Genomic DNA, 13,842 nt, shown 5'->3' with positions numbered 1-13,842 from the left:
ATGTATAAATAACTAAGAGAGGGTGGTAAGGGCCCCATAAAGTCAATGCCCCCAACAATCAAACACTTTAACTACCAAAATGGAATTTTAAGGCATCATATTACGGTGGGAAATAACACCTAGTTTTTGACACCTTTCACAAGATCTACAATAGGCATCGGTGTCTTTAAACAAAGTGGGCAAATAAAAACCATACTGCAAAATTTTTGCAGCAGTCTTTTTCATAGAAAAGTGGCCCCCAACAAGCTTGGGTATAGCAAAAATCTAGTACACTGGGTATCTTCTCATTAGGATATCGTCTCAATATTTGCTTGGGACAATACTTAAATAAACAGGGTTCATCCCAATAAAAGTTACGTACCTCAACCAAGAATTTCCCTTATCCTGTGCACTCCACTTCTTTGGGATTTCAACTACAGCCAAGTAAATCACAATATTAGCAAACCACGGTAGAGAAGAGATAGTAAATAAATTTTTATCAGGAAATTCATCTTTAATTAGCAAGGTGTTTGAGTTGTCTTCAAAGGTCAACCTTGACAAATGGTTTGCTATAACATTTTCCACTCCCTTCTTATCTTTGATAATGATGTCAAATTTCTGCAAAAGTAAGATCCAACGTATTAGTCATAACTTAGCATCTTTCTTTGCAAGAAAATGCTTAAGGGCTGCATGATCTGTGAAAATAGTAATGGGAGAGTCAATCAAATAGGATCGAAACATATCAAGCGCAAAGACTACCTTTAGTAAATCTTTTTCAGTAGTGGAATAATTCATTTGAGCACTACTTAGAGTTCTACTAGCGTAGTAAATCACAAAAGGCTTACATTCTTTTCGTTGCCCTAGAACAGCACCTACCGCAAAGTCACTTGCATCACACATAATTTCAAATGGCAATGCCGAATCAGGTGGTTGCATTATGGGCGTGGAAGTGAGTTTACCAATCAACAATTCGAATGCATTTTGACATTCAGGTGTCCATTTAAAATTCACATCTTTGTTTAGCAAGTTACATAGAGGTCTAGATATGGATGAGAAATTTCGTATAAACCTCCTATAAAAACCTACATGACCAAGAAATGATCTACTATCCTTTGCTGTCTTAGGTGTAGGCAATTTAATGATGTATAAATAACTAAGAGAGGGTGGTAAGGGCCCCATAAAGTCAATGCCCCCAACAATCAAACACTTTAACTACCAAAATGGAATTTTAAGGCATCATATTACGGTGGGAAATAACACCTAGTTTTTGACACCTTTCACAAGATCTACAATAGGCATTGGTGTCTTTAAACAAAGTGGGCAAATAAAAACCATACTGCAAAATTTTTGCAGCAGTCTTTTTCATAGAAAAGTGGCCCCCAACAAGCTTGGGTATAGCAAAAATCTAGTACACTGGGTATCTTCTCATTAGGATATCGTCTCAATATTTGCTTGGGACAATACTTAAATAAACAGGGTTCATCCCAATAAAAGTTACGTACCTCAACCAAGAATTTCCCTTATCCTGTGCACTCCACTTCTTTGGGATTTCAACTACAGCCAAGTAAATCACAATATTAGCAAACCACGGTAGAGAAGAGATAGTAAATAAATTTTTATCAGGAAATTCATCTTTAATTAGCAAGGTGTTTGAGTTGTCTTCAAAGGTCAACCTTGACAAATGGTTTGCTATAACATTTTCCACTCCCTTCTTATCTTTGATAATGATGTCAAATTTCTGCAAAAGTAAGATCCAACGTATTAGTCATAACTTAGCATCTTTCTTTGCAAGAAAATGCTTAAGGGCTGCATGATCTGTGAAAATAGTAATGGGAGAGTCAATCAAATAGGATCGAAACATATCAAGCGCAAAGACTACCTTTAGTAAATCTTTTTCAGTAGTGGAATAATTCATTTGAGCACTACTTAGAGTTCTACTAGCGTAGTAAATCACAAAAGGCTTACATTCTTTTCGTTGCCCTAGAACAGCACCTACCGCAAAGTCACTTGCATCACACATAATTTCAAATGGCAATGCCGAATCAGGTGGTTGCATTATGGGCGTGGAAGTGAGTTTACCAATCAACAATTCGAATGCATTTTGACATTCAGGTGTCCATTTAAAATTCACATCTTTGTTTAGCAAGTTACATAGAGGTCTAGATATGGATGAGAAATTTCGTATAAACCTCCTATAAAAACCTACATGACCAAGAAATGATCTACTATCCTTTGCTGTCTTAGGTGTAGGCAATTTAGAGATCAATTCAATTTTTGACTTATCTACTTCCATCCCTCTTGATGAAATAACATGCCCTAAGACAATACCGAAAGACACCATAAAATGACATTTTTCCCAGTTCAAAACTAAGCCCTTTTCTTCACATCTAGCCAAGACTCTTTTTAAATTTAACAAACATTCATCAAAAGAAGTCCCAAAAATAGTTAAGTCATCCATAAAAACTTCCATGAAATCCTCTACCATATCACTAAACATACTCATCATGCATCTTTGAAATGTGGCAGGGGCATTGCAAAGTCCAAATGACATTCTACGAAATGCATAGGTACTAAAAGGACACGTGAATGTGGTTTTTTCTGGTCTTCTAAAGCAATCTCAATTTGATAGTATCCTAAATAGCCATCTAGAAAATAGTAAAAGGGATTACAAGCCACACGTTCAAGTATTTGGTCCAAAAAAAGAAATGAAAAAATGGTCTTTGTGAGTTGCAGCATTTAACTCCCTATAATGAATGCACATGCACCAACCAGTTACTGTTTTTGTAGGGACCAATTCACCTATTTCATTTTTACTAAAGTGACACCTGACTTCTTGGGGACTACCTACGTAGGGCTAACCCATTTACTGTCTGCAATTGGGTAAATGATTCCCATTTCTAGCAATTTAAGCACCTCATTATTTACCACTTCCTTCATTGTGGGTTTTAGCCTACATTGTGGGTCTCTCCTAAGATTAGTCCATTCCTCTAGATGAATCCTATGAGAACAAATTAAAGGACTAATACCTTTGATGTCAGCTATGGTCATCCTATTGCAGATTCGTGTTCATTCAGAATGTCTAAAAGTTGTTTACATTGTAATGTATCCAATTCTGACGAAATAATGATAGTAAATGTATCACCTGGTCCAAGGAACACATGTTTCAGTCCTGTAGGAAGTTGTTTCAATTCTGGCCTAGGGCTTTCAACACTTGATGTTTTCTGTCTTCCAGTCCTTTCGAATTGGGTTGCCATTATGATGTCCTTTGGTCCTACAATTTTGCAAAAATAGCACAAATGTTAGCATACTCATCAACATCAAAACCACATGAAATTTCATAATTTAGAAGAAAAGAGTTCAAAGGATCAAAATCAATTGTTGCGGATGCTTCCCTCTGAGTGAGTGCATCAATCATGTAGGTTTGATGGCAATCATCATCTTCCATAGGTTGTTTGGTGACATGGAAAATATTGACTTCTAGAGTCATATTTGCAAATGTCAGCTTCATCAGACCATTCCTACAATTGATGAGAGCATTAGCTGTAGTAAAAAAAAGGTCTACTTAGTATAATAGGAATTTTAGAGTTAACATCCACCTCAACCTTCACATCTAATACCAAGAAATCATTGGGGTAGTAAAATTTATCAACATGGACTAACCTATCTTCAACTACTTCCCTTGCTCGTATGATGGATTGGTCAGCTAATTGTAGCACCACTGAGGTGGGTTTTATCTCTCCTAGACCTAACAACAAGTATATAGCATAGGGTATGAGATTGACACTAGCTCCTAAATCAAGAAGGGCTTTTGCAAACTCACGGTTCCCAATGACACAAGAAATGGTAGGACAACCAGGGTCCTTATACTTTGGTGGGATCCTTTGTTCTATCACAACACTCACTTGCTCGGTCAAGAAGGCAGTTTTTTTATTTGATGCTTCCTTTTTACGGTGCACAAGTCCTTAAGGACTTTAGCATATGTAGGAACTTGAGAGATTACATGCAAGAGAGGCAAATTGATTTTGACTTGTCTGAGGTATTCTAGGGTTTCATTATGCTGACCTGTTGATTTTGAAGTGGACTTGAGAGGTTGAGGGAAAGGTATTCTAGCTAGGTTTTTCAATATTTCCTCACTAGAACTGTTCTCATTAGGCTCACTTGGTTCTTTTTCGTTCTCTTTAAGTGGAGGGGTTGGTTCTACAACCTTCCTTAATCTAGTGGTTATGGCATTCGCCTCCTTAAAATTGGCCTCTTCGGATCCTGAGGTTTGTGCCATGTGCTGCCCTTTTGGGTTTAGTTGAGCTTGAGCTGGAAACTTCCCACATTCCCCTACAGGTAAGGCATTGGTTAATTTAGACATATGATTCTTTATCTCTTTGTTTTCCTCAACTACCTGGGCAATCATAGTCTCAAATTTTTGATTTGTTTTGCCTTGCGCCTCGATGAATGCATGTAGGATGTCTTTTAAGGAATTTCTAGAGGACATGAGTTGACGTGGGGGTGCATTGTAAGCTCAAGTTTGTTGGGAATATTGTTGGTTCTAAGATTTCTAGCTAAAGTTGGGATGATTCCGCCACCCTGGGTTATAAGTCTCGAAGTAAGGGGTGTAGGGCTTTTGATATATGCCTACGGTATTACAGTGTTCCTCATAATGTCCCCTCATCTCAACATAAGTAGCACACTCTTGTACTGGATGATTCGTGCCACCACATACAAAACAAAACCCTTCAGACTCAACACGAGAAACAACATGTGTAGATTTCAAATCCTTAGCAAATTCTCCAGTGAGGCTTTTTACATGTGTAGGGCTTCTAATTCTCCAGTGAGGCTTTTTACCTTGGCTCTAATGTTGTCTTCCTCCTTAAGGTGATAAATGCCTATGCTAGTAGAGTTTCCTTGAGGTCGTGACCTATTGGTGCTATCGGAGGCATTAGGTCCAGTCCAAGTGTGAGCCTTTTCAACTAAGTCGTCTAGATACTCTATGGCTTCATCCGGGTCTTTTAGTAAGAAGTCTCCATTACACATCATTTCTACAAATTAACGCTCCCTAGGTGTTAGGCCCTCATAAAAGTAACTTACCACACGCCAACTCTCATATCCATGGTGGGGGCAAAGTGTTTGTAACTCTTTGTATCTCGTCTAGGCTTGGTATAAGATTTCACTATCCTTTTGGGCAAATGAGAAAATTTGCCTTGGGTCATTTTAGCCTAAGTTCCAATCGAACGTGGTTTCAATGAAGACAAAAAAATTTTTTGCTCATTATTTGAGTGAAAATGGAAAAAATTTAAGCTTGATTGTATCCATTGTACCACGTTGATTTTGGAAGATTGCAACCTCTTTCTCAAATTCTCGAATATGCACGTATGGATTCTCATTTTCAAGTTCGTGAAAAATGGGAAGAAGTTGAATCATTCCCGATTTTAGGTCCATACGTGACATATTGGGTAGGAACATAATGAAAAATGGCGTGGAAGTGTGTATTGGGTGAAGGTAATCATGTATGGTCCTATTGGGCACATCACTATACTCACTATCGCTCATCGTGTTGTGTAATGTGATGCGCGTGTCTACAAATGTAGAATCGAAAAGAGGGTAAGAAAGTAATTCAAAGTCTAGTTGAGGTCTTGCAACGAATCGCCCTCGCTCATCTCGATACCTGTTCATAAAGCACAAAAATACAAAAAATGTGAGAAATAACAAAATACAACTAAAAATAAACAACAAACTAAAAAGATAAAAGAGGAATGAAGTCACCCTTTTGCTCGAAAATCCTTTAATTATTTGTACCGCCTCCCTGGCAACGGTGCCAAAATTTGATTACGCCCAAAGTGTAACGCAGTGATTGTAGCAAGATCGATAAATCAAAGTGTAAAGAGAGATATACATGTAGCAAGATTAATTCAAAAATATTTTTTCCCCAAAATGAGACTCAAACAAGGGTTAAGGTTAAAAGGGAAAAAAAAAATTAAAATTTCAGAATTTATAAAATTTAATGATGGATAGTAAACAATTTTAAAGCAGAATATTTTAAGCTTCGATTTTTACCACTTCACAAAATCTAATATCAAATGGTACAAATTCTTCTATAATCAATTTTTTAAGTTCACAAAACACCTAAAACAATTGTGTTTGTTTGACAGAAGTTGGAGCTATAAAATAAAGGGATAATTGCAGCAAAGTTCTAAATCTTTGAAACACTAGCAGATTTTTTTCAAATCTTTGATTTGTTACAGTTATCACCCATACCCTCTCCAACCATTGCATATGAGGCCTTTCAGGACGATTTTCACCCAAAATTCCGTTAGTTGACCAAAAATGATTTTGATCACATTTCAACAATTTTGAAAGGGACAGAATAACAACTTGAAATTAAAATTAAAAATAAAAAAAGGAAAAAATAAAATTGTTCTTACTTAACCCACCTCACAACAAACCAAGAAACCCATCCCCTTTGCCCCCAGGGCACATCTCCAAGTGGTAAAAGGGGAGGGTGGAGAAATCCAGCTTTGCTTGAGGCTGCTGCGTCAAGGGCTCGAATCCTGAAATATGGATTTGGCTCTTGGGTAAGTGCAAGTGTACAAGTAGCATTCCACCCTATACCCTTGGAGGCATAACTTGCGATTTACCTCCCTCACGATGCTCCAGGGCAGGGGTGGTGGGGGATCCTTAAAGTTAGGGTTTAACATTTTTTTTAATAAACCCATCCCCTTTTTGGAAACTATCGGCCGGCCAAAAATCCAAAATTCCGTTGACCCATCCACTTCTTCAACTTTGGGTTGAAAAGTAATATACATACACCAATTTGTTCCTCATGATCTCTCACTTCCATATTTCATTTTTTCTATATTTTTTGTTAAGTGCCTATGAGCTTGTTAGGTGCAACCATGGTGCAAAGGTCCCAGTGGGATTCTGGTCTCTTCTCTTGCCTTGGAAATAATAACGAGTTATGCAACAGCTATCTTGAAGTTTGTCAATATCCTTCTTTTTAGTTTTGAGGCAAAGAGATTTTATAAGGTTATAGATTTGATTTTGATTTAGGAATAATTGCAATAGAAGTTCCAAAATTTTGAAACACTATCAGACTTTTCAAACCTTTGATTTGTTGCAACTCTCATTTCTAACCTTTTCAGTTATTGTATGTGAGGTCATTTTGAACGGTTTTCATCAAGAATTTTGTCAGTTTATTAAAAAAATGATTTTGACCACATTTTAACAATTTTTAAAGGGGCATAATGGTGACTTTACATTAAATAAATTTTTTTAAAAAAAATGGAATTATTTTTTGATCTTCTTCCCCAACCAAAATCTTCAAAGCCCTAACACCATCTTTACTTCCCAAATCCCCATGGCCAGAAAGTGAAAAGCTCTTGCCTCTGCAGCTCCTCTACTACTTGAACATGTCCAACTGGTTTGGGGCTTCTATTGCAATTATCTCTTTGATTTATTGGGGCTTCTAGAATTGTGTGAATTCACTGTATCTAGTTTTAGGGGTTTGGATCTCAACTTTTTGAGGCAAAGAGATATTCTCTTCTTCAACTTTGGGTCAACGGGTTTTCTTTTAGGTCTTGTAGTTCAATTTGGGGCTCCGACTAGATAGGTTCAAGTTGTAAAGGAGCTACAAAGACAAGAGCTTTTCATTTTCTGGCCTTGGGATTTGGGAAGTAAAGATGGTGTTAGAGTTTCGAAGATTTTGGTTGGGGAAGAAGATCTCGAAGATTTTGATTGGGGAAGAAGATCAATTTTATTTTTTTATTTTAATGCATTCTGTCCCTTTAAAAAATTTTAAAATGCTGTCAAAATCATTTTTTGATCAACTGACGAAATTTTGGATGAAAACCGACCTAAGGAGCTTCACATCCAAAGCTTGGAAAAGTTCGGGGTGACAGCTGCAATAAATTAAAGGTTTGGAAAAAATCTGCTAGTGTTTCAAAGTTTGGAACTTCTACTGCAATTATCCCTAAAATAAATCACAAACGAGGACTAATATTGAAGATTTTAAAAGTCACACCTTTATGTCAAATTTCAACAATGAGCAGTGAATTTTTTAGTGAAATTTCAATTGTATCGATTAGGATAGTAAATTTCAATTTATCAAATTTCATCATTTAGTCATATTCTATCACCTAATCATTCCCTGAATCAAATGATATTACTTAATAGGCAAACATAACTAATATTTTCCTTAATCATTACGTGGCACCTATAAATGTGATAGAACAAGCATTATGGCAATACTTTTATATTAAAAAGTAAAATGATTTTCGAACACTTATAAGCGTAGTAATTAAGTGAAAAATCTATTGAAATATAACTTTTAATTAAGTAATTTAATCAATTTAGTGGGTAACAAGTGACATAATAGTGAAATTTGAAATTAAATTGAAGTGTAGTGATTCAATTGAAATAAATGTAAGTTCGGTGATACAATTAAGGGAAATTAAAATTTGGTAACCTGATTGAGATTTTTCTGAAAGTTCAGTGACCTTTGAAGAAATTTACCCTCATAAAATGGACATGGAATACCAGAAATTGTTGGGTTGCGTGCCATTCAGTAGTATATAAGTCTTCCTGAACCCCCCAAATCCCTCAACTCTCTGGGAGTATATTTTGGCGAACAATCACCAAGAAAATAAGGCATGGCAAATTCCACCCAGTTGAAATCCGAAGCCCTCATGGAGCAAATGAAACTCCATATGTCAACCGATGAAGGAAAAAAGCTTGTTAAAAAAATTGGCTTGGTTTATCAGATTAACATAGCCCCCAAGGTTTTGTAAAGAATTATTCGATTATTTATGTTGATGTTTATGAAATTGCTGAATTATGTATTTAGTTTTTCGTAATTGGCAGAAAGTTGGGTTTAATGAGAAGTCTTTTGTGGTTGATCTGAAGAAAGGGGCAGTTAAGGAAGGTTAGGGTTCTAGAAACACTTCTCAATTTAATTTTCCCGGATTAATTTGAAGTATATCAACAGTAATATATGTGGAAAAATGGAGTTTACCCTGTAATTTTTGTATCTCCATCGACTGATGTTTACTCTCCTAGGGCCGTACGAGGATGGGAAGCCTGATGCCACATTTTCATTTACTGACGATGATTTTGTTAAGGTTGCATCTGGGAAGATGAATCCTCAAATTGCTTTCATGAGGTACATTTTTTGTTCGTTTTCTACTTCAATTTGTTAACTTGGCTGAATTGATGTTTTAGTGAATGAAATTAATAATTTTGATATAAATCTGTTGGATGGATGCAGGGGTGCAATGAAGATAAAAGGTAGCATAAGTGCGGCTCAAAAATTTTCACCAGATATTTTCCCCAAACCCTCGAAGATGTGAGCAGTCAGGTCATAATGTACTAGATTACGAGTCAAGGATATTTTTTATTTATTTCATTAAAGTTGTGTTTTTAGCCAAAATTTCACCCATGGTTTATGAAGATAGCAATGATATTAAGTCAGCACGTGTATCTTAAAGATGAAATGGATGTTTTATTCTGTGTCATGGCACTTGACTGAAGGCATGCTCTTCATAAGGATTTCAAGACACAAATCTTCATGTTGTACTTAGCCCATTGAAATAAATAATCTCATTGATTTACGTGTTTCTCGCTTGTGTACTTATGAGAAAATTGGCTGATATTTTCCGATTAGAACATGTGGTCTCCTTTACATCTGTTCTGTCTTTCCTGTCTGAAGTGTCTAAAGGCAATTTAGATCACAGATTTTGCAGGAGGTGAAAATTCTTATTGATCCTTTACAGATTTTGAAAAAGCCTATTCCTTTATAGGTCTCCAGACATAAAATTAGACATATAGGTGTCTTGTAGTGGTTATACCCGCAAACAATAAAATTTAAGTCGAGGGAAGAATAGTAAGGCGGCGTTGCAAGTAATTCTCTCCGAATATGTGCTCGAAATTGAAATTGTGGAAAGACATCCACTGACACGTAAAAAATCTGTACTATCTATCTAGTGAGCCAATATTAGTTTAACCATCTATTTGTGTTGGAAAAGGTTATTTTTATTGATTCATTTCCTGAAGGATTATGGAGGATTGTATCTTATGATCTAGATGTTCACTCCTTGGGAGCTCGTTTACCGGCAAGCATGACTTGAGTTGTACAGTACATCTATTATTTTAATAAATTGTACATGGCCCTGTCCAAACAGGGCGCCAACGTACAGGGCAGCATCGTTCGTATTTTTTTGTAACATAATTTATTTACTTAGAAAATAGTGCGATGGCTTCAGTTTTTGTACATCAAATGCAACTATTTTTTGTCAAGTCTAAAGGGGCTTATGCTAAACATGTAAATTGAGTTAGTGAAGTGCCAAGTGCTGAAAGTTTAGTGCGAAAAGTGCTGTATCATTTTGTTGATTCAGAAACTGACAATGAATGATGGATTATGGATAAGGCTCGGCAATATAAAACATGCTGGATGTTTCGAGAGCAAATAATATTATTTGTTTTCTTTTCAATATAGCATAGTGTTGGTGCTAACTGTACTTTTATCAACTTATATAGGCTTCCTGGGATTGTCTTCTGTGTGAAGTAAGCTGAAAGTCACTTTTCCGTCTTACTTGAGTATAGATTATGTTTATGAATCATTCTACATTGTTGTTCAATGTACTGGTTATGAGCTTATGAGCTTTCATTTTGGACTTAATTTCTGTCGTGGAAATGCATTACTGTTTTAATTTGTGGGCTAAATATGAAGCTGGCTTTATGGTACAGAAGTCTTCAAATGGCCTGAACATTTGATACAATATGAAGACAACATGCCATGTATTAGAAGAATGACAAAAGCAAGAGCCAGATCGCAGTTCTCCTTTGACAGCAGGCTTTCTTTATTCGAGCTTCACTTCTAAAAATGAGTTTAGCAATCTACCACATCTATAGTTCGAGCTACGGTTTCTGGATTTGACTGTGTTTAGTTTTTAATGATTTGCTCAGATTTGGTACAAGGTAAATTATTCTTGATGCAGGTTTAGTTAACTTCCGTAATTAGTTCAACTTGGAGAAGATTGAACCACCCCATATTTATGAATGCTTTGGTTATCATATAGAAGCAATGGCCACTTGAAAAAATGACAATATTGTAAGGACCTCTTTAAAGAAGGAGAAAGTTGACAGGCAGCAAAACACGAATCTAAGATTTTCTTTATAGCAACAATGTGTGAGATCACTTCTTTCTTTTATATCCATCTTTATTATTGATTTAATGCCTAGGATTTTTCCATTTTTTCCCCCTCTAATCTAGGTAGATTTTCCCTTCATATTTATACCGTACAATTTTCACTTAGAATTTGTCTTCACATTGGCAGATAACTTTAATTTGTCGTCATATTTTACACATAGTAGTTAGGTTGTTAAAGTAGGTGTTTTAACATCAATTATCGACTAAATTGAACAAACTAACCTGTAAATGGATCGGCATGGCTTGGGACATGGTGCCATGCATCGAGAATCCTCCTCCCCATATGGCATGGCAAAGTCGCCAAGCTAGGCATTTGGTCTATATTATCGATTGTGTTTTAATAATGTTATCATAATTGATGTTAAAATCATTTCCACAAGAAAGCATGTTGGAACCTTGAGGGCCACACTTGGTCCGTCATCCTATCAGAATGGGCTTAACTTAAGTGTGCGTTGATGGTTGTGTGAGATCACCAACATGCTTTCTTGTGGAAATGATTTTGGGACCAAGAACTGCAGCATATTTGCCGAATGAGTAGGCAATCAAGTGTTGGAAATAATGTTACTCCACCAAAGATATTATGAGAACGAATTACAAACAAAATAAAAAATCGAAAGAAGTATAGGAGATGAAGAAATAGCAAAGTATATATGAAGAAATTGAAGGCTCAAACACAATCTTTGATTGTTGTCCTCAAACGAATTTTGCCCCCACTATTTTGGTGTTTAAAGGGTGATCCGGCAAAAGGTTTGAAGGATTAATCAAGCCTTATAGAGATTCAAACACTAAACACTTGTTTGAATCTCTAAAACTTAAGAATACAAAGAAAAAGATGAATATGAGAGGGTATTTTCTTTTGGATTTGATCTCAAGAAGTATCAATATAATAGGTGTTTTTTCTTCAACTTTTTCCAATGACCCAAAATCACCTATTTATAGCCAAGTAGTATAGCTTCACGAAGTGGTGCACCTTATGGATGAAAAGCCACCAAAAAATCAACAAAAAACGACCCAATGTTCGTTTTTTCTGTACCATGCGGTCGCATGGTACAATCCTACCGAGACCATTTTGGTCTTGGTAGGGTTCCATGCGGTCGCATGGCCTAAATTTTTTTTTTCTTATTGTTGGTTTTGAACAATCATACCACTTCATAACAATCCCCCACTTGTTCAAAATTAACAAGTTCTCATATTCAAATTATACGATACTCATGCGTAAGGATTATATATCTTTCGATTTGAATCTAACCATAGTGTAATTCAAACAAAGTAAAGTCGAAATTCAAGGTAGCGTGAAGCTTTGAACCAAGTATTTCATGTGACAATACCGGTAAGAACACACACACGAATATCACGTGTTCTCAAATTCCTCGTTTCTCGCTTAGCGCTTTTATGGCCTCGCACTTATCCTTTTCAATAAACTTTTAGAGAGAACTACAACTTTCTATTAAAGCGGCACCACCTTGAAGTTTATTTAGGTAAAGTTCTTCCAGTACCTTTGTTACTTTTAGAAGTACTTGCGGTTTTTCACTGAACTTTATTAAGAGCTTATAGTTCAACCCTCGTTTCAGTAACAACCAGCATTATATTAATCTAGGATAGGATCATTGCGGATTATAATAATGCTGTAACTATCCACATATCGAATGACTAGTTGTTACCCTTTGAACCCGTGTAAAACCTTTTGAGTAACGACAGGTAGGGTTGCCATCATTGGTGGATATTTCAGTTAAGGAGTTTCAATCCCATCCTACTTGAAGTAGATGCCACTAAATCTCTATTTAGAGGTTTAGTTAGAAGATCCGCCAAATTTTCATTCGACCTTACATAATTTAGGGAAATTATTCCATCTTTGATTAACTTCCTTATGTAGTTGTGTCTAAGACTCATATGTCTAGACTTCCTGTTATATACATCATTGTATGCTTTAGCTAAAGTGGCTTGACTATCACACATTATTGGTATTGAAGAAATATTCTTTGATCCCAAAGGTATCTCATAGAATAAGTCTTTAAGCCATTCAGCCTCCTTTCTTGTATCTGATAGGGCTACAAATTCAGATTCCATAGTTGAATGTGTTATGCATGTTTGTTTCTTCGACTTCCAAGAAACTACACCTCCTCCTAGAGTAAACACCCAACCCGTAGTTGATTTACTTTCATTCGTGCTAGATATCCAACTAGCATCAGTAAATCCTTCTAATATTGCTAGAAATTTAGTATATTGTAGACCTAAGTTTTTGGTTTTCTTTAAGTATCCGAGAACTCTCCCAATTGCTTTCCAATGTTCATTACTTGGATTGCTAGTAAACCTACTAAGTTTACTTATTGCATAGGCTATATCTGGTCTTGTGCATTGAACTGCATACATAAGACTTCCAATAGCACTTGCATTCTCTAATTGAGCAATTTCTCTCCATCATTTTTTACAAGTTTTGAAGCTTGGATCAATAGGGGTATTATACTCTTTTATGTTCAAATGTTTGAACTTATTTATCACATTATCAATATAATGTGATTGACTAAGGTAATAACCCCCACTAGTCTTTGAGACTTTGATACCAAAAATAGTATCAATTTGTCCAAGATCCTTCATCTTAAATGTGGAAGATAGAAACCTCTTCGTTTCTTTTATCCCATCCATGTGATTACTTATAATCAACATGTCATCAA

General features: G+C 35.9%; 1 protein-coding gene across 1 annotated transcript; it reads left to right on the top strand.

The window, feature by feature from the left end:
- Positions 1-8,518: 8,518 nt before the first annotated feature.
- LOC111394509 (non-specific lipid-transfer protein-like 1) lies at positions 8,519-9,580 on the top strand. Its single transcript, XM_023020366.1, has 4 exons — positions 8,519-8,744; positions 8,827-8,887; positions 9,022-9,124; positions 9,230-9,580. The coding sequence occupies exons 1-4, from the start codon at positions 8,616-8,618 to the stop codon at positions 9,309-9,311; spliced, it is 375 nt and encodes a 124-aa protein (XP_022876134.1). The 5' UTR covers positions 8,519-8,615; the 3' UTR covers positions 9,312-9,580.
- The last annotated feature ends 4,262 nt before the right edge of the window (positions 9,581-13,842 follow it).

The sequence above is a fragment of the Olea europaea genome, chromosome 5 (assembly GCF_002742605.1).
Source record: "Olea europaea var. sylvestris chromosome 5, O_europaea_v1, whole genome shotgun sequence".
NCBI lineage: Eukaryota > Viridiplantae > Streptophyta > Magnoliopsida > Lamiales > Oleaceae > Olea > Olea europaea.
The sequence above is the reverse complement of the archived record's forward strand: the minus strand, read 5'-3'. Positions and strand labels throughout refer to the sequence as shown.

Coding starts and splice junctions, on each gene's coding strand:
- LOC111394509 (XM_023020366.1), top strand. CDS start 8,616: ATGGCAAATTCCACCCAGTTGAAATCCGAAGCCCTCATGGAGCAAATG. Junction 8,888..9,021: donor GAAAGGGGCAGTTAAGGAAG/GTTAGGGTTCTA, acceptor TTACTCTCCTAG/GGCCGTACGAGGATGGGAAG. Junction 9,125..9,229: donor CCTCAAATTGCTTTCATGAG/GTACATTTTTTG, acceptor GGATGGATGCAG/GGGTGCAATGAAGATAAAAG.